Source organism: Mchenga conophoros, linkage group LG3 (genome assembly GCF_057382185.1).
Source record: "Mchenga conophoros isolate Kocher_MC1m ecotype Shallow Benthic linkage group LG3, M_conophoros_male_GT1.1, whole genome shotgun sequence".
Classification (NCBI taxonomy): domain Eukaryota; kingdom Metazoa; phylum Chordata; class Actinopteri; order Cichliformes; family Cichlidae; genus Mchenga; species Mchenga conophoros.
The window spans coordinates 21,734,086-21,760,093 of record NC_140528.1 but is presented as its reverse complement, the minus strand read 5'-3'; the positions used below and the strand labels follow the sequence as shown (position 1 = coordinate 21,760,093).

The 26,008-nt window shown below is 41.1% G+C and overlaps 2 protein-coding genes across 2 annotated transcripts in view; one reads left to right on the top strand and one right to left on the bottom strand.

The window, feature by feature from the left end:
- The window catches only part of LOC146577674 (protein NLRC3-like), a 175,400-nt gene that overhangs the window by 90,184 nt on the left and 59,208 nt on the right, over nucleotides 1–26,008 (top strand). The gene's annotated exons all lie outside the window — the stretch shown is intronic.
- LOC146577677 (OX-2 membrane glycoprotein-like) lies at nucleotides 1,999–22,809 on the bottom strand. The gene is made up of 4 exons (XM_085268380.1): nucleotides 22,678–22,809; nucleotides 20,647–20,985; nucleotides 17,497–17,788; nucleotides 1,999–4,795 (listed from the first exon to the last, which is right to left on the bottom strand). The coding sequence occupies exons 1-4, from the start codon at nucleotides 22,730–22,732 to the stop codon at nucleotides 4,711–4,713; spliced, it is 771 nt and encodes a 256-aa protein (XP_085124506.1). The 5' UTR covers nucleotides 22,733–22,809; the 3' UTR covers nucleotides 1,999–4,710.

The following is a 26,008-nucleotide window of genomic DNA, read 5'->3' as shown; positions in this document are numbered from 1 at the left end:
TGGATCGGCTTCCTCCGAGGCGTGGACGTCTATCAGCAGAGAATGTACCTTCACCTATCAGCAGAGAATGTCCCTTAGTCTGTAACACAGTCAAATATATTCTCAAGTAATATTCAAGCATGCCATTCAGCGTGTTAGTACGAGCAGCTCGGGAGCAGCTTGGGAGAACAAGAAAACAGAGACTGCTTTAGATTGTCTTCCCAAAGTGACTCAACTTTATTCACAAGTACAACAGTTTATATAGAGGGTAAAATTCATGAGACAGCAGATTTATCAGTTTAAACCAGTACAGACCAAGATAAGGCAGCGTCTTCCTGCCCTTGGGTGAAGAAGCATCCTTTGTGTAGTTTATTAGTTCAGCTACAATTGTGATTATCTCAGCGACATATTTTCAAGGCACAAAACGAAGAGTTCTTTCATTAGTGAAATCTGAAACAAACCATTTGGCCTTCAACAGGCGTCTAAAAGATTAAGAAACTAATGTAGCTGAGGGAGTGATCTCTGTGGTATTTCAACCTTGTTGAATGACAGAGTTTTCCTGTATAATGTCACTATAAAACAATATCCAGTAAATGCTCCCATGGTACTAAAATACCTAACAGTTCCACTCTTTTTTTATTATTATTTTTTAAAAAAAAATAATAACTCAAATAGAAAGGAAAAATCACAAATGTAATAACATAATATAAAAAGCAAATCATAAAATGTAATAGTTCACAACCTAATGTTCAATATACACATCAGGAACATCATTGGTAACATCTGGCACATCCTCAGGATCAATTTGTGCTAATTGCAAATACATTGAAGTAGCTGTACTAGTAGCTATACGGGTTATCATTGAGCGTACACAGGGTATCACACAACAGGCAATAATCATCAAAAACAAAATAATACATGCTACAACTGTTACAAAGGCTACAATGAGTTCCTTCCATTTTCCAAACGTGTCCTGCATCCACTTGTCTAGCCACTGACCGTGACCTGTATTGGCTCTTAGTTCTATCTGCAATGCTTCAAGTTTATTCATAGCTTGTGTAAATGAACCGTCAGGGGCGGTATTATTGGGAATAAAAGTACAACAAACATCTTCAAACATAGCACAAACACCTCCTTTCTCAGCTAACAGCATATCTAAGGCCATTCTATTTTGCATGGTCATTAAGGAGGCAGCAGACATCTGTTCTCCTAGGGCTTTAAGGGCCGTATTGGTCAAATTAGTAAGTCTTTGCTGATTGTAATAAACATAATTGATCCAGCCTACATTTTTGTTTACCTGTATCCACGGTAGTATTGAGACAAACCCTGCTGATATTTCTCCTTGTGCCTTTAATTCATTTGGTATCCCGCATGGAACTCCTATAGCATCTATGTAAACGTTATGTGAATAAGCGGAGCGTTCCGTCCGTCTGCTGGATACAGGCAGATCCGAGGTTTGTTGTATCAGTAGTTCTTGAGCTAAAGTTACTAGACCGCAGGTACCGGTCCAATTAACAGGTAAGGCTAATCTAAGAGTATTATTGCACATCCAATAAGCATGTGGGATTGGTCTGGTCAGGCGCGAAGCTGTAAAGCCTTTTAATATGCCTCCCCAGTACGAGTCGTTTAGTGTGTTGGGCGAATGCAGGATTGTTGAGTTATCTGAATGCGTACTTATATATGCATATATATAAGAAAACATATGTTTATATTGTGTCCTGTCAACACTCGGTGCTAGCCATGTTTCGTTACAGCGTGCTCCTGGAGAGTCAGAAAAGAACGTATAGTTTTGTGTGTCATAATTTATGTTTTCAAGTTTTGGTCGGTGTATGCATGTCATCAAGATATTTGGGTGATGGCGCACCTGTGTTGGGGGCGAAAGAGGTTCAGTGCGGTCTTCGGGGCGCTTCATTTGGTTGCAGGGGTGGGTAGAATCATTAATCATGCTAACATCCTTACTAGAGACTTGTCCTGTGTATATGAATAAACAATCTAAAGGACTTAGTTCTACTTGCACCGCTTCAATCAGGGTTACTGTTAAGGGCCCCTTTTTATCATTTTTGAATAGCATCTTTGTTAAGGGAAAACCTGAAATTGGATATCCCACTATGACCTGTTCTGGATTACCCTTTGAACAGACATAACAGTTACTGTTTCCTAAGTCACGAGCGGCTATTCTGGCATTGTCATACCAGGCGTTAGTTCCTGTTCTAGGGGGTGCATAAGATGGTTTATTGGTGGTGTCTGTGTTGCTTTCTACTGATTTTAGAGAACGTGACGAGTGTACTAGGTGGGTGTCTTGCCAAGTGGAGCATGAGGTATTGTCAGCAAAATGTGGCTTGCAGAAATGTGAACAGGGTTGCACTTTACAATACGAAATAGTAAATAAAAATCCTAAGGTTAATGCAGTAGATATGATTAATAACCTAAATATATAAAAAAGACAGTTCTTTAGTCGTCTCCTGGCCTGGTCCCAGGTTCGTGTGATGACAATGGGCATTTCATTTTCTCCATTATCAGGATGAAACGAGTCTATCTTTATCAGGTTAGACATTGTGTGGTACTCTAGGCTTTCTGTTCCTGCTGGATGTTCGAGTACCTTGTTGTTGTTCAGGTGGGGGATCAAAGGGCTTTCTGAGTCTTGGCTCTTTCCGGCGTTGTGTGTTAATCAGTGATTGTGTGTGTGTAGGTGGATTGGATCCGGGCGCTGGCTCGCCTGAGTCGTCATCTATAGGTGTATTGAATCCGGGCGCTGGCTCGCCGGAGACGTCATCTACTTGATCCGACGCCTTAGGTGGTTTGGTGGGGCTGGTCTTAACCCTGCTGGCATGAATCCACTGAGGTTGTCCGTCTGTTAGGATGCTGGTTCTCGTCACTGCAAGTACAGTCTGGGGGCTGGAACACGCGGCCTCCCCGAGTGCCCTTGGTTTTAGCAACTTTACCAATACCGCATCTCCTGGTTTCCACGGATGGGTTGGATCTATGGAAGGGAGAGGCTGAGAGAGACAAACTTTCTGATAGTTATTATTCAGTGTTTCTACCAGGTTATGAACATAGTCAGACAATGCAGTGTCTATGTCCCCTTCCAATAGCGGTGCCCCTCTGGAGGCTGACCATGGTGTTGGAAACGGTCTTCCCATGATTATTTCAAATGGAGATAATTTGGTTGCTGCGGATGGAGTCATTCTAATCTCACAGAGGATTTGAGGAAGTAGTTTGATCCAGGTCATTCCTGTTTCTATCATTGCTTTAGTCAGGCGATTTTTTATGGTCCTATTCATTCTTTCTACAACTCCTGAACTCTGAGGATGGTATGGCACATGATATTTCCAGTCTATTGCTAGAGTTTTAGCACACTTTTGAATTACTTCTGATGTGAATGAAGGTCCTCTATCACTGTTAATTTGGTGAGGTATTCCAAATCTGGGTATTATTTCATTGCACAACTTTTGACAGACTACTTCTGCAGTTTCTTTTGATGTTGGGTAAGCTTCTACCCATTTACTAAATTGGTCCACTATTACCAGTAAGTACTTGATGCTTCCTTGTGCTGGCATGTGTGTAAAATCAATTTGTAATGTATGAAATGGGAAATCTGGTTGTGGTAAATGCTGATGTTTTGCTTTTGGTTTTCCTACATTAGTTCGTGCACATGTTAGACAGGTTGCTAATATGCGTTTTACTGCGTGTGATGTTTTCTCGATTACAAATCTTGATTTTATTGCTCCTATTACCCCTCTTTGTCCGACATGACTCACACCGTGAAAATGGCGGACAAGGATTGGCAGTAGTGAAGATGGGAGGGCAATCAAACCCTCAAGGTTTTTGTATAAGCCGTCTCTGTTATCTAAGGTACAATCATTACTTTCCCAGTAAGTGTAATCTAAGGCAGAGGCTTGCTCTTGTATGAATTTTAGGTCAACATTTGTTTCTAAATAGTCTGGGAGCGTGACAAGTGGCAGCTGTAAAGGCAAAGATAATACTTCCCTTCTGGGTGGTTGCTGTGAGGCAGCAGCTGCTTTCGCGGTTACGTCTGCAAGAGCATTTCCCACTGCTTCGTCTGTGTCAGCCGTGCTGTGCCCCTTCGTTTTAACAACTGCAATTGCCGATGGCAGCTGTATAGCCTGCAAAAGTCTTTGAACAAGGTCAGAATTAGCGATCGATTTTCCATCAGCAGATCTAAATCCTCTTTGTCTCCACAATGTGCCAAAGTCATGCACCACACCGAATGCATAACGGCTATCAGTGTAAATTGTTACCCGCTTATCCACATGTAACTCACAGGCGCGTATTAAAGCCATGAGCTCTGCTTTTTGTGCTGAGTGAAATGGTAATGAGTGAGCCTCTAGTATGATGTCAGGCAATGTCACCACCGAATAGCCACAAAGAAATAAGTTGTCATTTGGTTTTGAACAGGACCCGTCCACATAAACAATGACTGAGTCTGGGATTGGTGTCTGCTCTAAGTCTGGGCGTGGTGCTGTGGATTCCTGTATACGTGTCATACAATCATGATCGTCAGGGTCGTCTGAACCATCCTGTCGGTCAGAGGAACACAGCATACGAATGAGTAAGTGTGCTGGCGAATTGGGTGTGCTGCTTGCTTTTATAGTGAGATTTGCTGTTGAAGTCAGTGTAGCTTCATAACCTGAGCGACGTTGTGCGGTCATGTGTTGTGTAGTTATGTTTGCTAGAATGGTCGTGACCTGGTGATTGGTGTGTAGAATAGTGTCATGTGAGAGTGTGAGCTTCTCGCAGTCCCTTATCATGATAGAGCAAGCTGCTACTGCTCTCAGGCAGGCCGGCATCCCCTGAACTACTGCTGGCAGCACCTTTGAGTAGAAGGCTACTGGACGGTAGCCACAGCCATGCTCTTGGGCCAATACACCTGCACAGGTTGTGCCGTTCTCTGTGACGTACAGGTGGAACGGTAAGTGGTAGTCAGGCAGACCCAAACAAGGGGCGGAGGTCAGCGCTCCCTGTAATGCATTGAAAGAGGCAGTCATTTCTGTGGACCACAGTATTCGAGGAGGCTTGTCTTTTTTGCAGCATTCACGCAGAATGTGGTCATGAAAAGAACAGTCTGGTATCCACTGTCTGCAATAGTTCACCATGCCCAGGAAAGACAGCATTTCTTTCTGTGTAGTGGGCTTAGGGACAGAGGTCACAGCTTTGACCCTGTCTGTAGTCATAGAACGTTGTCCGTGAGACAGTGTAAATCCCAAATATTGAACAGAAGTCTGACAGTACTGCATTTTCTTTGCTGATGCTTTGTGGCCAGTCTGTTGGAGGTGCTGGAGTAGCATGTGTGTGGCAGTTTGACATAGTTTTTCACTTTCAGCACAGAGGAGGAGATCATCTACATACTGGATCAGAGTACAGCCCTCTGGAGGAGTGAAGCCGTCCAGGGTAGCACGTACCACCATTGAGAAAGCCGCAGGGCTGTCTACCATGCCTTGGGGTAAGCGAGTCCATGTGTACTGCTTATCTCTATGTGTAAAAGCAAATATCAGCTGTGTGTCTTCATGCACAGGTACTGAGAAAAAGGCGGAGCACAAATCCACCACAGTAAAATGTGTAGCTGTTGCTGGAATAGCTGTCAGTATGCTGGGAACATCTGGGACAATAGGTGGCAGAGGCATAATGACTGCATTAACTTGCCTTAAGTCTTGTGTGAAACGCCATACGCCAGGTTTGTTAGGCTTTGGCACAGGATTGACAGGAGTGTTATATGGAGATACTGTGGGCTTTATTACTCCAGCTGTCAATAAATCTCCTATGATGATGTCTAAGGCTGCGGCTTTTTCAGTGGAAATGGGATATTGCTTGACATATACCGGCTTGTTGTTTTTCAGCTGAGCATGATAAGGTGTACAGTCAATAAATCCTACATCATTCTCACCTCTTGACCATAATGTCATGTTTTGATATTCAGCTGGCAATGTGACAGCAGAGATAGTACAGTGTATGGGGTAGGTTAGATCTATGTGTCGACATGGTGCAGTAATGTCATAGCCTATGTCCGAGTTATGTGACAAAACCACTGTTCGGCCTTCACTGGTGTGAGCAGTTATCATGTTGTTGAACAGTGTGAGAGAAACAAATATGTGGCTTCCAGGCATGGGGCTACCTGGTAACGGTGTTTGCACATGTTTTTGACACAGAGTGTGACGTGGGATACCAGTCAGATGGATATTGAGTTCATTCTCCGCTGAGGCGTCCAGCTGACACAGAGGCTGTTCCTTCTCCATGGTGTCGGTGCATAGGGCAGAGAAAACATAGCTGTTATCAGTATCTGCAAACATTTCACCCTTTGTGTTAAATGAAATACACAAGTTCATTTTTGCCATTAAATCTCTGCCTAATAGATTCACAGGCGAGTTTGGAATAATTATGAATGGATGATATGTAATTTCATCTGGTTTTGGGCCCCAGCGTGTTTTTAGAGAATGAGTTTTGGGGCATTGCACTAGAGTTCCGTTTATTCCCATGGTGTTGATGCACACAGAGGAAACAGGCCCACTATAGAATTTTCCAGACAGTGAACTTTTAGTGGCTCCACTGTCAACTAAAAAGGAATAAGTCTTTTCACCTATCTCTATATCTAACATGGGCAAGCTTTCTGTGTTACGGGACAATTGCAAATGCAGCATCGTGTGTAGTGCTTCACACTGTCCCTCATCATCACCTGGGCCTCCCTATGGTTGGTCCAGTCTTTCGTTATCATATGGGTGGGGATTAAAATGTGGATTATAAGGTTGCTGCCTAAGTGCAAAGGGGCCATTATTTTGATGTGATTCCTGTCTGCGTTGCCAGTTACCTTGTCTGTAAGAGCTCTGCTGACGCCTAGTGGCAGGAGCTGGTCCTGTGTTTTGTGGTTGAGATCTACCTGCTGCTGATTTGCATTCCCTCCTCCAGTGTCCTATTTTTCCACAATAAAAACATACGTCTCCACTCCTATCTTTCCTTCTGAAATCTCCCTGCTGCGCTTGTTGAGGGGACGGGGCCCCTGCATACATCATTTTTTCACTTTCCTCTGAGCCTTCAACATCAAAATTCAACATCATCTTAACAGTTTTAGCCTTCGTGCTGTTGGGAAAAGATCTGCACCAGCTTTTGTTTTGACAAGTGTGATAAAGTTCTTTATTTTCATGTCATAGAGATTATCAGTGGCAGTCAGCTTCAATAGTTGTGAACATTCTGGATGAATATTGTTTAAGAATGTTGTTATGAAAATCTGATCATTTCCTCCTTCAGGCATGCATGCCTCATTAGTCCAGCAGTGTGTGAAACGTTTCATAAACACTAGAATGGATTCATCTGGCTTTTGCTTACACATGGTTACTGCATTTAAATCAATTTTATCTCTAGACATTGTGAGCAGAAATTTCTTTAGATTTTGAAAAAAGGCTGTGATTTTGTCATCATTTATCCACAAAAACGAGGTGGTGTTGGCTGCTTGGTCGTTTTTAGGGTCTAGTTCCTCTACTTCTTCAATAAGCTGAGATTCAGTCACACCTGGGATTCGTTGACATAATATATATCTATAGTCAGGCCCACCCAAGTGGTGGTATCTGGTACTTCTCTGTAATGCAGAAACAAAGGCTGTAGGATTTTGTAGAGGATCGGGAAGTTCTTTAATGGTTGCTGCTAACTCTGAAATTTTAGGGGGTTGAATGCAACACATGTCCCCTATTATCATGAACGGGAGGGAGGTGCTGACGTCATTAAATTGTGATCCCTGCTTTTCTTTATAACGGGTGTTTTTGTGGGGGCCCTCTTGAGTTTTTTCCTCTTTTTTCTGCTTTAAGTAGTTCCTTATTAAATTTCTGGTGTTAGTTATTGCTTTTGGCACAGTCAAACCATTCGCTACTCTAGTGTGGCGCTGAACATGATTATCTATGACGGAAACGGCTTGCTGCAGTTCAGCTTCCGTACGTTCAGTTAAAGGATCTTTCATGATTTCCTCACACTCTGTCATTAACTGTTTTGTTTGCTTTTTATGTTCCTGTAACTCTCTTTCTCGTTCAGTGTATTCTCGTTCCTGTCTTTGATCTAGGTTAAACCAGTCATCTTCTTCTGATTTAGGTGTCATTTCAGTGCCTTCCTCACTCCTTTGGGATTTTGCTGTTATATCAGGATATACGCGCTGGTGACGTGCAGCCGCCGCAGCAGCTATTAATTCTGTTTTTTCATCATAAGGCGGCGGAGCCGTAGGTTGAACGGATGGGCATATAAGGCTAGTTTTTTCTGCAGTGGATTTACTAGAGCCTACACTGGCTTGATTTAAAGCATTTACGTCTGGCTCGGGTCCTTTTTTCCATAGTGGTAGCATGCGATTGGTCACATCACGACATTCTATCATATATTTTTTACAGGACTTTTTAATCAGCCTACTTTCCTTATCACAAATAGTATTTAACATTTCTACTGACCTGTTTTCTGGCGATAATCGTTCGGGATAGGGCTCCGGAAATACATTAGGATGCATTAAAGTTATAGTTCTTAAGTTCGAGACGAAATCAGTCACGTAAGCACTTCCGCATGTTCTGGATACGTAATCATGGAAGTCTTCATTGATTCGCGAGCGTGGGTTAAACGTAACCGGAAGTGGGAGTCGTACTGAGCCGCTATTTGTGATTTTATATTTTATTTTTTTCGGTTTTACAGTTAATTTAGATTTTTTATCGGACCCGTCTAAGGTCTTTGAATTATTCTGACCCATGGTCAGTGATTTCCAGAGGGGTTTAGACGCTTTGAAGGATTTAAATTAGTTTTTATTTTTGCTGTGGCACACCTGAGGTTACTTGATTTTTTGCTAGCAATTTTATGTTTTTAGTGAGCAACTTCTCACTTTTTAACGAGCAACTTCTCGTTTTATGACCACAGGCAACTTCCTGTGTCCTTTCTGCTGGTGAGCAACTTCTTAGTTTATGACAGCAGGCAACTTCCTGTGTCCTTTCTGCTTTTATTTACAAAACAACAGGCAACTTCCTGTGTTTCTATGTGGGCCACTAAAGAAGGCTCCTCAGTGTATCCCACTTGTTACTATGTGGGCCACTGAAGAAGGCCTCGTCAGCGTATCCCGTTTCTATGTGGATCACTGAGAAAGGCATAACACAGTCTTATAAAATAAAAGACGAGTGCCTACCTTCGTCAGGATCCCACTTCTGACACCAAAATTGAAGGAAACTGTTTCCAGGGCCTACTCCGTGGATCGGCTTCCTCCGAGGCGTGGACGTCTATCAGCAGAGAATGTACCTTCACCTATCAGCAGAGAATGTCCCTTAGTCTGTAACACAGTCAAATATATTCTCAAGTAATATTCAAGCATGCCATTCAGCGTGTTAGTACGAGCAGCTCGGGAGCAGCTTGGGAGAACAAGAAAACAGAGACTGCTTTAGATTGTCTTCCCAAAGTGACTCAACTTTATTCACAAGTACAACAGTTTATATAGAGGGTAAAATTCATGAGACAGCAGATTTATCAGTTTAAACCAGTACAGACCAAGATAAGGCAGCGTCTTCCTGCCCTTGGGTGAAGAAGCATCCTTTGTGTAGTTTATTAGTTCAGCTACAATTGTGATTATCTCAGCGACATATTTTCAAGGCACAAAACGAAGAGTTCTTACATTAGTGAAATCTGAAACAAACCATTTGGCCTTCAACAGGCGTCTAAAAGATTAAGAAACTAATGTAGCTGAGGGAGTGATCTCTGTGGTATTTCAACCTTGTTGAATGACAGAGTTTTCCTGTATAATGTCACTATAAAACAATATCCAGTAAATGCTCCCATGGTACTAAAATACCTAACAACCTCCAAAGTCCATTATGAGTTTTGGAGGTGGACATGGTCAAGACTTTTAAGAGTTGGCATAAGACTTCACTTCTTTATAGAGCTTATAGTTGGAACTGGTTCAGGTCAGCCCTTAGTTATGCTGTCATAGCACCAGACTGCTGGGGGTTAGTGTCTACTCGTGTCATTGTATATATCCAGGAATATGTGCCTGAGGATAGTTGTCATGAAATCAATATTAAATCAAAGTTTTCCTTAATGACCACAGCTGGCATGAGTTCTCCAAAGCTGCCTGCTGTCTCAGGATCTGTCTCCAAAAAGAACCAGGGAGCGCTAACATGTTATGTTCTAGACTGATGAAGAAAATGCACATTAAACATAGTATAAACTCACTATGTTAAGTAATGTGAAGAGGATGCCTTTAGCTCCTATTGGGTTGGTTCCTTGATCAGTGCAATACAGACTCATTCATCTGGTTTGATGTAATGTCCTTCAAACACGTCAAAATGAGGCTCTGTAGTCTGTGTGGCCTCCACATGCCTGTATGACCTCACTACAACACCTGGGCATGCTCCTGATGAAGTGGCAGATGGTCTCCTGATGGATCTCCTCCCAGACTCCAGGACTAAAGCATCTGCCAACTCCTGGACAGTCTGTGGTGCAGTTGGTGGATGGAGTGAGACGTGATGTCCCAGATGTCCTCAAATGGATTCAGATCTGGGGAATGGGCGGGCCAGTCCACAGCATCAATGCCTTCGTCTTGCAGGAACTGCTGACACACTCCAGCCACATGAGGTCTAGCGCTGTCTTGCATTAGGAGGAACCCGGGGCCACCCGCACCAGCATATAGTCTCACAAGGGGTCTGAGGATCTAATTTCAGCACCTAATGGCAGTCAGGCTACCTCTGCCGAGCACACGGGGGGCTGTGCGGTCCCCCAAAGAAATGCCACCCACACCATTAGTCACCCACTGCCCAACCATCATGCTGGTGGATGTTTCAGGCAGCAGAAGGTTCTCCAATATGTCTCCAGACTCTGTCACAAGTACTTAGTGTGAACTTGCTTTCATCTGTGAAGAGCACAGGGCGCCAGTGGCAAAGTTGCCAAGCTTGGTGTTCTCTGGCAAATGCCAAACATCCTGCACGGTGTTGGGCTGTAAGCACAACCCCCACCTGTGGACGTCGAGCCCTCATACCACCCTCATGGAGTCAGTATCTGACCGTTTGAGCAGACGTGCATATTTGTGGCCTGCTGGAGGTCATTTTGCACAGCTCTGGCCTTTCTTTCCTACCCCACAGTACCTTTCCTTATCTTTTGTTTCCTACTCTTTTACTTAGTCTTTGATCACGGTTGTCTTTCTAGATAATTAATGTCATTTGTTCTGGGGCGAGTCACTGGCTCGGGTGCATTCTGGGACTGTCAGTTCACCAGTGTGCTGGCATGCTTCTTAACAAACACACCACTACAGCAAACATCTCAGTTGTACTTGTTGATTTCTTCAACAAAACACTGAACAAAACATGTCCTTGTGAGTGTGCTGCCTGGTGCTTTTACATTTTGTGGTAATTTGAGCAGCCCAGAAAGCATCCCATGAATTCAATTATGTTATTGTATCTGAACATGTACACGAGTCATTAAATTAGATGGGAAAGAATGATTCAGGGTAAACAACTGCACCAAGGGAATTACATTTTTCTTCTCAACATGTAAAATGTCTGTTGATAAGCAATTTCTAAAACAGACATTATAAAAATCACATTAAACAGATGTGATTAACTTTTTATTCTAGCAAACATAACATCAATGATGACACAATCAGTCTTCATCAGAAGTGCTCAAATCACTCTCATCGTCTGAAACGTCCTCCTCCTCTAAGTCCATTTCCAGGAGTGGTTGGTGGCTGAGGATTCTCTTGTACACGTCCTTTACTTTGAGCGTTTCAGCTTTCAGTTCACTTTGTTTTTAAACCAGGCTATGGAGTCCTTTCTGTGCATCCTCCGACATGCCAACAAGGGAGGCTGTAAAAACAACAAAACTATTAAATATAAGTAAAACAAACAAACAGACAAAAAAACTCACCTCATAAACACAAGGAGTTAGGATCATGTAATTAAACTTTTTTTAAGGGAGAAGGCAGTGTTAGCTAGCAACCCAAATATAGGTAAAAGATCCAGTAAGACTTTAGCATCTGCTATTATTTTCAATCAATTCATCACCAAATGTATAAATAAATAAAAGATGTGCTTACAGTCTGAGGAGCTTGTCCCCAACACCACAGATCGCATTTGCAACACTGTCCAGTGATGCTGCATCTCCCTGCAAAGGATCATCTCCTCCTCTCTCAGGCGCCTCACAGCCATCACCTTCTCAAAGACCTTTCTCTTTGTCCGGAGGTCAGCAGCAGCTGCAGTTTAACAACATCAGATGGGAAAACATAGCAGCATATTATGATTCAAGAACAAAACATTCAACTGCTGCTCAGATACTGGGAGTTTGTTTAAAAAGGATATTTAGAAATCAAGAGCTTACGTTCACTTGTGCTCTGCTAGTTAAACTATTAAGCATATTTGCTCTTCTGAAATCTGTGTTAAACAACAACAAACATAAATTAGTAACAAAAATACAGCTGAGTAGAGGCTTTACAAACCACCAGCAGCCATAATGCTAAATTTTAATCTTCAAATGTTTCTGAGCCGTCTTCAACCTGCTTTTAACACATTAAAGTCCCACAGTCAATGCAGCCTGACTCAATCCTAGATGTTCAGCACACAGAGACACAGAGGTGCCGTTTAAAGTTTAGTGATAACCTGAGTCACTGATCATTTGCAGTATTACAGAGTCTGGCAGTCTTTGCATGATGTCCACGTCACTGTGAGTTTCTAGCTGACTCTCAGGTGTGACAGGTGTGCCAGCAGGAAAGAGTAATAATAACCTGCATCCTGAGGTTTGTCATGCAGGATTAAAGCAGCCAGGCTTTGTTCACACAGCTAGGATTGTATTTTACACTGACCCTGGGTCAGTATAAGTATCATACAGTTTAAACGAAGCACTGAAACTTGCACATATTTATTACAGATGCACTGAAGCTAATCGAGATATTTGCTGTCAGTCTGTGGCTGCGATTAAACACTTTACTGGAAACTTTATTAACTAGTAACTTCATCAGTCATGACAGAAGCTAATATTTCTGTGCTAACATCGTTTAAACAGTAACAGCTTTCCTCCAATATAAGCTAACGTTTACACCGTAACTTTAAGCTAGCACCATAAAGACGGTAAAACACGTAATAATATCTACAAATGCATCTTAAAGCTGTTATATTAGCACTCGGTGTATTACTAACATAACCACATTAACATTACTGACACTCGCAGACTTTTAATAGTCATTCTATAAATGCTGTCCGTTTAAATGGTCTTACCTGGTGGTCCATATGGTCCATAAGTGAAGCAGAGGGAGCCTGACCATGCGTCACACGTTTGACGAGTTGGGAGTGAGAACGTGTTGGGCTATAAGGAACACACTCACTTCCTGAGCCCTGGGCAATAAGAGACGTTTTGTGTTTTATGATTTATTGATATGTTTGATCCTTTCTGAGCTGCGTTAATGAAGCAGTCATTAGAGCACCATGTCCGCTAGAATAGTTCTGTAGTTTGATGCTTGAGTCGTTGCAGACTTGTTGAAACTCCCTCACCCGTCAAAGCAGCGTCTTTGTTATTCGCGTCCAGCAGATGGCAGTGTTTCACTGTCTGACGGCTGTCTGAAGCTTCAGCTGGATTATCCGTTTGCTATGTTTGCCATGTTACAGTGGGGAGGAAAAACTCCTTTTTAACAGGAATATCTAGACATGAGTGATTACTGCAGTGGGGCACTATCTGTGCTATCTATAAGAAATGTTAGCAACAATAAAACTCTGAGGATCAGGGCTCCATTTCACTCCAGTGTTCAGTGGCATTTTAAAAGAGTGAATACCGACGCTGAATGTCTTTGTAAAGCAAAAGCACTTTGTTAGCCTTTACAGAGCAAAGCTATGGATCAATGTGCAGTGAAGAAAAATCGAGGTGGCCAGTCTGTCCTTTCCTAACCAATCACAGAGCTCCTTACATTGCACCATGTGGCTAATTTGTGTTTTACTGATATTGCTGGGCTGCTGTCAATCATTTTGTCTTTATATTACAACAGAGCATTGACCTTTAACCTGTTTAATTCATACTGAGTATTTAAAAAAAAATGTATTGTCATAATAAATTGTGCCTCACTGAAACACCATTTTGCATTAGCCTCTATCACCCGACTTGTCACTGATGATATCACTGCATGAGCAGGCGAGCGGTAGCGGCGGGGGGTGTAGGTGAAGCTCGTGAAGAACAAAATTCTGTACGAGCGGACGCAGTGAGTCCAATAACCAGGGGTAACTGGAAATAAGGTGTTGTAGGCTGGCTTCCACAGTGTAAAGAGACGCTTCTCCCTCATGCTCTAACAGCTGGTAAATCAATTTAGAAGCAGAGTCGATAACGGCCTCCTGAAGCTCCCTAGGTGGGGTGACTGCCGCTGGATCCTTATCTGGCTGGTCCGTACTGTCACGGCGGGTGAGGAGAGCCGTGTGAAAATAATAAATGAGGATCCAATCGCAGGCAGTAGTGGAGAAGTGAAGGTGGTTTATTGAACACAAAAATAAATATGGACAAACAGCAAATGGAGCACGAACTAAACTAGACTGGAAACAACTAAACTACAGAGCACAAACACACGGGTGAGACATGGTGGATACACAGACGGACCAGCAACTACAATGACAGAGGACACGACTTAAATACACAGAGAAACACAGGGGAATTACACACAGGTGGTGGACACAGCTGGGAATAATCACCAAGACGAGACAGAGGTCAAACTGAACACACTCACATGAGACGCAGACCTTCACAATAAAACAGGAACAAGAAACCATCACACTAAGACGCAGACTCGACATAGAGAGAGAGACAGAAAATGACACATGGAACTAAACTAAACCTGCAAAAACATGACAACTCAAAATACTGGGTCAAACTGACCCAGAACCGTGACAGACTTTCTATAATGTTTTGCTTGAGCATGTCCTGCTTTTCTGTAATGTTATTTCTACAGCCTCTTATTTCTAACCTCTTGTGTACCTCTTTTCAACCACTGGGAGGCGCTACAGCTTCATTCCTTTCACACTAAGGCAGCGGTAGGGAACTCCAGGCCTCGAGGGCCGGTGTCCCTGCAGGTTTTAGACGTGCCCTACCCCTGCACTAAGGCCTTTGAAATCTTCATTAACACTGAGCTTGAAATTTCTATCAGTCGAATGCAAAGGAGTCCTGTGGTTGTAGGACAGAGGTAGGGAACGTTAATCTGCCATCATTTAGATTATATGACAACAACCTTCAAATCTGAAGTCTCAGAAATCTGCTTCATGTACAAGTTCCTCCAATAATCAGGGCTAATATCACCAAATTGTACATAAACAGACTTTTACATGTTAAATATTTCTCAAATATGGGGAAAAAAACAATATAAAATACTATATTATTAACAAAATATCTTAAGATACAGCTACAAATTGCTTGAAACATTTGCAATGAAATATATAAAACAGCTTTATTGTCAGTGAGGACAAAGTTATAGTGATGCTGTGCTGGAGTGTTCAAAAGAAGACAGAGACATGAAGTATAAATATTGTATAATATTAAATATAAGAAAGAACAAAGTTATAAAAACATTAATAATTGAAATCTGCAACAATATTCACATAAAGTGTAAAATACAGAGTTAACTGTTTAATAGGTAAAGTTTAGGTCTTGCAGTCGAACAATGATCCCAAACACAGCAGCAAATCTACAGCAGAATAGCTGAAAAGCAAAGTCCAGACCTCAACCTGGGACATTCAGAGAGCTGTGCTTAAATAAATGCCCACAAAGCTCAAAGAACTGAAGCAACGTTGTAATGAAGAGTGGGCCAACATTCCTCCACAACAATATGAGAGACTGATAAAGTCAAGCAGAAAACAATTAGCTCACATTTGTGCTGCTAGAAGTGTTTCTAGTTATTCACAGGACTGTAGTTTGAATTTAAAGAAATGTGAAAGTGCACTGAAATTAACATAAAGTTATTGCAATTTTTAAAAAAAATCAAGAAATCTAAGAGGAAGAAACAAGGTAAACCACACAATTGTTTTCCTTATATTCTCCACACGGCAATGCACATAACAGACATAAAATATTTGCATTTATCAATAGAAAATATACAATTTTTCCATAGTCATAGCCAGGCCCGATTACTGCCAAACCTGTGCTGAATCAATCACTTAAACAGGACCTGTCTGACAAAGTAGAGTAGACCAAAAGATCCTCAAAAACTACACATCATGGCACAATCCAAGGAAATTCAGAAGCAAATAAGAAACAAAGTAATTGAGATCTCTCAGTCTGGAGATGCAACGTCAAGATGAACAGAATCCAGTTTCTGGGATCCTGAAGGAGAATGTCTGGCCATCTGTTCACGACCACAAGCTGAAGTGCACTTGATCCAAAGCACACCAACAAGTCCACCTCTAAGCAGCTTAAGTAAAACAAAAGAAAGACTTTGGAATGGCTTAGCCAAAGTTCATACGTGAATCTGATTGAGGAGCTGAGACCTTGGAAAGGTGGTTCATACTCAAAAACCCTCCAGTGTGGCTGAATTACAACAATTTTGCAAAGATGAGTGGGCAGAAATTCTTCCAGCACCTCGTAAAGGACTCATTGCCAGTTATCCCAAACACTTTATTGCAGATGTTTCTACTCAGGGTGGCCCAACCAGTTATTAGGTTTAGGGGGCAATCACTTTTTCCACACAGGGCCATAATAATGGCCGCCTTAATAATAAATGCCTTGATTTAGGAACTACTTTTAATGTTTACTTGTGCTATTTTGCAAAAAATAAAATCTCTGCAAAAACATCAAAACTGCTGACCATCTGACCTCAATATGAAATTATTAATCTTTTGACCAAAAACATTTAGATTTGTAAAACTAAAGAAACCATAGAGGAACAAACAATGTTGTTTGCTACGTTCTAACATGGCAATCTAAATAACAGTAATGCAAACATATATATTTATCAATAAAAACAGATCGCCTTTTCACTGTTACAAAAGTCAAGTATATCAGTGTTTGTTCAGCTTTCATAAATGTAAGTTTATAAGTACATAGTACATTTTTTGGTCCAACTTCTTTTAATACATGCAACACATTTCAGAACATTTGGGACAGAGCCAACAAAAGACTGGAAATACTTCGTAAAAATCTGGTGAAACACTTTAAAGCCAGTGGGATTAAATGGGAAACATAAAATTTAATACTAGACAAAGACCGATTGAATCATGAAGCAAAGAATTAATAACTAAATCACAAGTAGAAAATGTTATGCAGATATTATTGGATAGATTTTGGTGTAGAAAAAAATGACAAGAAATGAAAAATGAAAGTTATCTGGTCTTTTTCTTTAAAGAGTAGCCTACTGCAGAGCAGCAACACTGACAAACACCATCATCACCAATACTGCAGCTAATACAATGATCCAGGAGGAAACTTGAAAAAGCAGGAAAAATGTGACACTGATCAAAATGAATACATCAATTATTGATCAAAGAGAAAATGCATACTAGCACAATGCATTGTTATTGCATCTCAGTTTCTCACCATCACTGATAATCTGACGTCTGCTGGACCTCAGGAATCGTCTCCATCACCTCTCTGTGAGGAGCAGAGAGCACTCGTGCTGCACATCCCACCTGTGTGCTGTGTTTACGTGAACCTGAGAGCACAGCTGTAGTGGTGACAGTGAATGTAGCGTTGGTGTTGGACACACTGACAGTGTTGTACTGTGAGAAGCTGAGGTCTTGTTGTGAGAGTGTTACAGTGGGAGCAGGTCGACCAGTGGCTGAACAGGAAACAACCCACTCTTCAGCAGAGTTTGACTCTCTGACATCAACAACAGGTTCATGCAGCTCTGTGAAGGATCAGGAGATATAAAATAAGGAGTATATTGTTAAAGATACATTGACTTCTAACACATGTAACGCATTAAGGTAAAATTTCTTACCATAAGGATGTGTTACACGATTTATAAACCCCAGTTTGTTAATTATTTGTTCATTATTCATAACTATATACTTAATTTTTTAAAAATTAAGTGTTTTTGGTCAAATGGAATTTCTTTTTGGGTAATTTTAGCCCCTTTTAGCCCTCTGCCAAAATGTTTTAACCTTTCTGTCTCTAACAGTAAAACATCGTTCCTTTATCTTCTGTGTCTGGTGTGTTGGTCAGGATTAGCTAGCTTGGCAAAAAGTTCACATTAAACAAAGTGTGTTACTGTGAGGTGTGTGTTCGTACTATGAGTCACAGCTCGAGTTTTCTTGCGGGTGAAGGTTTTTCACCTCGCTGTCATTCTTGCATAAAAGTGTTTGACCCCTTCAGGAAAAAAAACGAAATTTGGGATTATTTTTTGTTTTGTTCATTGTGTGTATTTGTTTCTACTTTTTACTTTTTCTTTTACTGTGTACAGCACTTTGGTCAACCTGTGTTGTTTTTAGACATGGTTATTGATTGATTGATTGATTGATTGATTGATTGATTGATTGATTGATTGATTGATTGATTGATATGTCTTTGATTAAAATACAGCCTACTCCACATCCTCCAAGTTACAGAGAAGAGGAACCATCTGGGGTGAACTTGTGCACTTGGTATTGGCTGTCATGGTCCCTGTGCCTCTCCGGCTCGCTCATGTTGGCCACAGGTTTGTTTTGTTTTCTCTCCTGCTTCCCTGGGTGGAGCTCATTGTGGGCTCTCACCCTTGGCCCACGTATCTGCGGTGATTTCTACACCTGTTGCTGATCAGGCGGCGTCCCCCTTGCCTATTTAACGCTGCGGCACGGAGTATTCGGCACTGGAACGTTGAACCTCCCATGTTCGTGCTCTCAGCTCTCCTAAGACAAACTCTCTCAGTGTTGTGTGGCGTATTGATCTAATTGGACTCTTTGTGTTTAGATCTCCCCGGAACTGGTGGCGGACCCTGACCTGTGATCCCTGTGTGTCAACATAAGTGGAAATTGGAGCGAGAGTGGCTGTGGAGAAGCGAGTGTGCGTAAGAAGAGGAGTGGCGGAGTTTGGGCCGAGTGGGGAGCGAGTGTGGATTCCTTCCCCTGGAGCCCTGAAGCCCTGCCCCATTCACTGTATATACACATCACTGTGGTTTCCCTTCTGTGTTAATAAATTGTCAACCCTTTGCTTGCCAGAACGCTGCCTGCGTCTGAATCCATCTGTTAGCCCTGACATTGGATACCTGGAAATCAGTGAAGGGACCATTAATGCTTCAACTTGTACACAGGTTTGAGAGCAACCACCCAAAAGCTTCTGCTAATAAACACTAGTCTGTGTTTGTGATGCAAATGTTTCTGGCTGTGTTCACAAACATTTAGTAAGGTGAGTGAGGAATATTAATACTTATTATTAGATCATTAGCAGACTGTAGAACTTGACTGCACGCCAAGGTGGCAGTTCAGCCATTTGATTCATGTTGCAGCAGCTCATGAGTGAATGAACATCGTGCAATAAAAGTGCTTCTAGAAGTACATTTTTGCAAAAACGGACATTGTGGAGGAATGTAGGGAAGACACGAGGGAGCCCAATATTTTACTCAAACGTTAATCGCTGCATCACACAACTGAACATTCAAAGCGCCAAAACCTAACCCTCTCACTTCCCGTTACACTGGGTACGAGTGGAGCTACCTGGTGGTATGTACTTACATTTATTTAAATTTACTTGAGTAGGGTAGAGTCATGCTAATGACCTAATAATTTTATTCAGGTGTGTTGCAGCAGAGATACATTTCAAAGCTTCAGGACGCTGGCTCTCAAGGCCTGGAGTTTGACACCCCTGCTTTACACAAAGATGGGTTAAATCACAGTGCAAAGAATGAATGAATAAATGAAATATAAACAATAAATAATTATTAAATAGTCTTACACATCAATGTCATTGGTTGACTTTTGAAGTATTTGAATCCTTATTGGGTTCCCTGAGTGACAGAAGGATTAAAACACCTTAAAATCAGTACTGAAAATATGTGCAGACATTACTGGATAGATTTAGGGTTAGAATCAATAAATCACTATCATGTTAATAAGATAAGACACATTACAAAACGACATACTAGAAAGTGAAAAGGTAACTTTTCTTCAAGCAGCATAGTGGAGCAACAGAAAAAGACAAACCCAACACCAGCACTGCTGCAGCTATTACAGTGATTGAGGGAAAATCTGTGAAAAAAACAGTAAAACGTGACGCTGACCAACAATAATACATCACTCATGAAGTACTGAAGTCATTGTTATTAGATCCCAGTCAAATTTACCCAAGTATCATCCGTCTCTAGTCTAGTCTGTGGTATACAGAAAGAGTTTCTCACCACCAACAGATGTTTTTTGGACCTAAGGAATCGTCTCCATCACCTCTCTGTGAGGAGCAGAGAGCACTCGTGCTGCACATCCCACCTGTGTGCTGTGTTTACGTGAACCTGAGAGCACAGCTGTAGTGGTGACAGTGAATGTAGCGTTGGTGTTGGACACACTGACAGTGTTGTACTGTGAGAAGCTGAGGTCTTGTTGTGAGAGTGTTACAGTGGGAGCAGGTCGACCAGTGGCTGAACAGGAAACAACCCACTCTTCAGCAGAGTTTGACTCTCTGACATCAACAACAGGTTCATGCAGCTCTGTGAAGGATCAGGAGATATTGCAAGGAATATGTTGTTGAAAGGAAATCAGTTTCTAGCACATTTAAACACATTAATGCAAAAGTTCTTACCGTAGACTTGGAAGCAGGTTCTACCAGTGAAGGAGCCTTCAGGATAAGTGTTAAACAGACAGTGATAGCATCCTTCATCCTGCTCCGTCACATTCCTGATGACTATGGAGCAGTTCTGTAGTCCAGTGTATTTAAACTTGACTTTATCGTTAAAGCCATCATTCACTCTCTGACCATAGTACTTGCTGTAGGTGGCAACATTTGTCTCCACATCACGTGAGATTTTCTGCCATGTGACCTGAAGGACGTCTTTAGTGTCCAAGAGCTGACAGCTGAATTCAGCATCTTCTCCCACTGCTGCCAGCACAGTCTGCTGTGTTTGGACCACTGCTGTTAGAGCTGCATGGAGAATAACATGAGTTAGAGATGTGGAACTGAGAGGTATTGATGGGAAGGATTAAACAATAATTCGGGTCATGGAGTAGTCTGTGTTTTAGGCTCAAACAAATTGACATATGGGTACCACTTAAATGTGATGTAGACTATAAATATAAACCTGACACTCATTGTTTCATACTGTATGTTTCAGGGACATTTTCTTTCATCTATAAAAAAAAAGTAAGACAATTCAGTTAGCTACCAACTAAACAAAGAAAGTCAGATAGATGTACAGATCGTGTCTATATTGGTTCTGTTGGTCCATGACCAATTCTGGAGGTCTGTACTGCATTTGAACTTTTCCAACAATTTGGAGGTCCAACCATGATTTAAGCTGGACATCAATATGGCGTTCAACATTAGAACCTTGGACTTGATGTATATTTGTTGGACATCATGTAGATATCTATGACAAGTGCAGGGAATTTAAAGGTTTAATTGAGGTCATATTTTTTATTTACAAAATATCAATATTGGGGCTACAAAACAATCCCTTCAGTGGACCAAAAATAAATTATAAAACCCATCACTTCAACATAACCAATACCAGGACTGGTATTGACTGGTAACTCGTGCTACTGTAGAAATTCCCATTGATTTTCTACATTTTCCCAGAGGCCTCCCCTTCTGTGGATTACTAGTATGTTATTTATTAATTTGTGCCTCAGTTATTTCAGATCAGTTATTTCACTGGGGAAGCCCTATATTGCCCACTTCCTAATTTCAGCACAGTTTGATCTTTCTCTTTAGCATGTATGTAACTTTGGTTTGTTGAGATTTTGGCATTACTTCTGTCATAAACATTCTCTCTCAGACATAACTGACTAAGATTTCTGTGGTTACCCAGAACATTTTAATAGACTTTTTGTAATCAATCAGGTCTTCAACCCCTTCTTTTTAAAATAGTGTATAAACTGTATGTATGTGTGAAAGACTGTTAATGTTTTGATAAATTGTTTATTTTAGAACAATTGGTGAGTGTGTTTAGCCACTTCACACTACTACACTTTGCTCTAAACTACATTCCTTCTCTGAACAGTATATATGTGAATGGACTGACGGATCTTTTCATTTCAAATGTTAAATAATTGTCAGTAAACTACTTATGACCTGAACTCCATCTCTGTCTAATGGAAATGAGTGCCTTCTTGTTTTTAACTACATTGGGGTTGTGAAACGTCTTTTACATTGTAGGCCACATACAACCCAATTTTTGTTAATTTACCAACCATACATACATAACACACAAACATGTGGTTTATCTATTGCTTTCATCGTAATATGAATAGGCATGGGGCAACCTTTAACAAAACAGTCTAAAGCTGTTTTCACACAGCTCTCAAAACAGTCTCATTAATCTGAATGATGAACAACTCATGACACAGAAAGTTGATTTTGTTCTTTTTTATTAGGCTGAGTGTTCAGTGGGAGAAACGTTTTGTCACTCATTCAAACAAAATCTAAACTCTTCAGTAATTGTATCTCCCTCTAATTCTGTCTAAAGACAATCTCTTTGTCACTTCAGAGAAAGGTTCTCACATTTTAGGATCAATTTTTAATTATTACGAGTGAAGGTTCTTGTTTTCTTTTTTTTTCTCTTGTCACAATAAATAACTTTAAAAAACAAAAACAACAATACGGAATAAAACTTACCTTTTGAAAAGGCCATAAAAAGAAAAAACAAACACAGAATCCCACAGTCTGACATGGTGCACGTCTCTGTGTCCCCACTGGCTATTGTACCACGTATTGAAACAACGTCGTACAATAGCCAAATTATTGAAAACTCAAATGTCCCCGAAGGAAGGAAGAATCTCCCTTCCTTGTGGGACATTCCAAGGCATGTTAGAATGATCAACTGTACCGAGTAAAGTACAAAAACTTCCCAGTGCAGAGTTTCATCAGTGTTTTAATCAGCAAACTCAATCATTTTTTTCTGCATTTTGAAAATTCAGTAAAGCTGTAGGTGTCAACATTTGTCTCCACATCTTGTAAGATTTTCTGTCATGTGACCTGAAGGATGTATTTAGTCTCCGAGAGCTGACAGCTGAATTCAGCATCTTCTCCCACTGCAGCCAGCACAGTCTGCTGTGCTTGTATCACTGTTGTTAGAGCTGCACAAACAAAATAAGAGGCTTTCATAGTCCGTGTTTTATGTTTCATTTAAAAAAAACAACAACAACTACATAACAGAATTCACTGAGGTACATACTGAACTTACAGGACAGAAACAAAGTACCAATCCTATTGCAGTAGTATATCTCCAGTAACAATACCAGCATTGGTATCAATACTATTGATAACTGCATCAATCTGCCCACATCTAACTCGTGCTATTGTAGAAATTCCCTGTGAACTTATACATTTTCTCAGAAGCCTTCCCTCCGCGCATTACTGGTATGTTATTTATTATTTTGTGCTCCAAGTTCAGTTATTTCACTGGGGAAGCCCCGTAATGCCCACTTCTTCATTTCAGTACTGTTTGATCTTTCTCTTTAGCATGTATGTAACTTTGGCTTGTTGAGATTTTAGCATTACTTCTGTCACCAACATTTTAATGCTATCTTTACTCTGTTATAATCATCTCTCTATCTCAGGCATAACTGACTGAGATTTCTTTGGAAAAGTTCTCACATTTATGACCTTTTTAGGAGCTTCTTGTTTTGTTTTGTTTTCCTGTCACAATAAATAACTTAAAAAACCAAAAATGACAATATGGAATAAAACTTACCTTTTGAAGAGGCCATTAGAAAAACTAACAAATGTATAATCCCACAGTCTGACATGTTGCACCATTTGCCATGTCTGTCCCCTCACTGGCTATTATACAATGCATAGTGTTAGATTATAATATTATTTTATGCCATGTTATACCCCTAAGTAAAGATTGTGACTTATTAGGTAGTTTTAGTTGGCATTATTTTCCTGAATTAGAAGAAGCTGATAACTATTGCATTAGTTAAACTGATTTGCATTACATTAGACTGCTGATTTATTGTGGATGAATGATATTGTTTTATGATGTTATAAGAAATACTGTTCGCAGAAAGTCATCGCCTTATTTGTCTGATTAGAAGAGAACATGCTGGAGTTTTCTGCCCCATCTCAGCAGGAGCAGATAAACAGGGAGCCAAGGTCGTAGCTTAGGCGCCGTGTGAGAGAAAAGCATGTGAATGTTTAGGCTTTTATGATAAGGTGGAGGCACCAGAGGCTATAAAAGTTTGATCAATGCTCCACCATTTTGAGATCTGAGGCTGTCTGCATACAGTGTCCATCTCCCACGCATGTGATCATTAAAATCATCGTTTGACTCAACCCGGCCGGACCAGTGTTGTTATTGTGGTTTTTTCTCTTGTCTCCATCCCCAATTTTGAACTCGTAACACTCTGTAACTGTTAGCTAGGCAATTTCACATTTTTGTCTTTTTGTGGAATCAGTGTGTTTGAACAGCACAAATTCTGCCTTTTCTAATTTTGAAAGACTGAACATGATATAAACAAAATAAATCTGATCTGTTCCTCTATAAATCTGGACAAATCTCAGATTCTGAAGTTCTCAGCGCTTACATTTTGTCCTCTCCTACACTTCTGCTGAAAACTGACATGTGATGTGTTTGTACAGCTTCCTCTGTCGGTTTTTAACAAACCAACAAATTATCCAACAGAAGAGTATACCTTTGAGACAATGGTGTAGGTCTACTTTCCAAACTGAGAGGATGGATGAGATGATGGTGCAGGTTTCCAGTCTTAATTCAGTCTTGTTGCCACATTGTGGTCACCTGTCACCTTACTTTTGCTGTGGGAATTATGAAATGATAGCTAGACTTTAGCTTGCCTGTAGTGGCATTAAATGATCCTTTAGAAAATAGTTATAAATGTATTAGTTCCCAACATTGTACATTGCTGAATCATTATTTTTACTGAAAGTCTGTTCAGTTTCCAAACTAAAAGTAAAATTGAGTGTGACTCGCCGGCACATTACAGTGAGACTCTCCAGTTTGATCAGCAGAGAAAAAAGATATCTCAAACAAAATATGACGGAATTTCAAAAACCTTAGTGGATCCCAAAGAGCTTACTAAAATTTAATGTTTGCTTTGATTCCTGCTTTGCTCACTCTTGGCGTTCTCTCCATGAGCTTCATGAGGTCATCACCTGAAATGGTTTCCAACAGTCTTGAAGGAGTTCCCAGAGATGCTGAGCACTTGTTGGTCCTTTGCCTTCACTCTGCGCTCCATCTCATCCCAAATCATCTCCACTGGGTTTAGGTCAGGTGACTGTGGAGGCCAGACCATCTGGTCAGCACTCCATCACGCTCCTTCTTGGTCAAACAGCCCTCACACAGCCTGGAGGTGTGTTTGGTGTCATTGTCTTGCAGCAGGAGGAGCAACCACTGCACCAGCGTAGAGTTTGGTAATCAGTCCAGAGGTCCAGAAACTTCATCCTGATGCCTAATTGCAGTCAGGGTGATGCTGCCAGCCCATAGATGTCTGTGCCTCCCTCCACTGATATGCCTCTTGGGTCATTACTGGCCCACTATCAAACTGGCCACGCAGAACGATGTTACAACTTCTCTGGACCCTTTCATATCTGTCATATGTGTTCAGGGTGAAAAACACATCTGCCAGTGGTGGCCTGATAATTCTGGTATTCTATGGCAAATGTCAATCATGCATGGTTCCAGTCAGTGAGTACAGGGCCTGCTAGAGGACATCAGGCCCTCAGGCCACCCTTATAAAATCTGTTTCTGATTGTTTTGTCAGATACAAGTACAGGTTACTGGTCTCTTCTCATACCAGTAGTGACACTGGTATGAGGAGGAAAAATATCAGTGTCCCCCACCTGTAAAACCATCCCATAATGACTGTAAAGAGTCTGTAGGATCTGGTCATGAAACAATCACAAATTAATATTTTTTAGAATAATTTCCAGAGTCATAACACACAGCCAGCAAAACATGGGAAGTAAATTCCAGGAAAATAATGAA

Excerpts from the sequence above, each read along its gene's own strand:
- LOC146577677 (XM_085268380.1), bottom strand. The coding sequence starts at position 22,732 with ATGTCAGACTGTGGGATTCTGTGTTTGTTTTTTCTTTTTATGGCCTTT. Across the intron at positions 17,789-20,646 it reads AACCTGCTTCCAAGTCTACG|AGCTGCATGAACCTGTTGTT; the intron begins GTAAGAACTTTT and ends GATCCTTCACAG. Across the intron at positions 4,796-17,496 it reads ATTCCTGAGGTCCAGCAGAC|TTCAGGGGATGCCGGCCTGC; the intron begins GTCAGATTATCA and ends TGCCAGCAGTAG.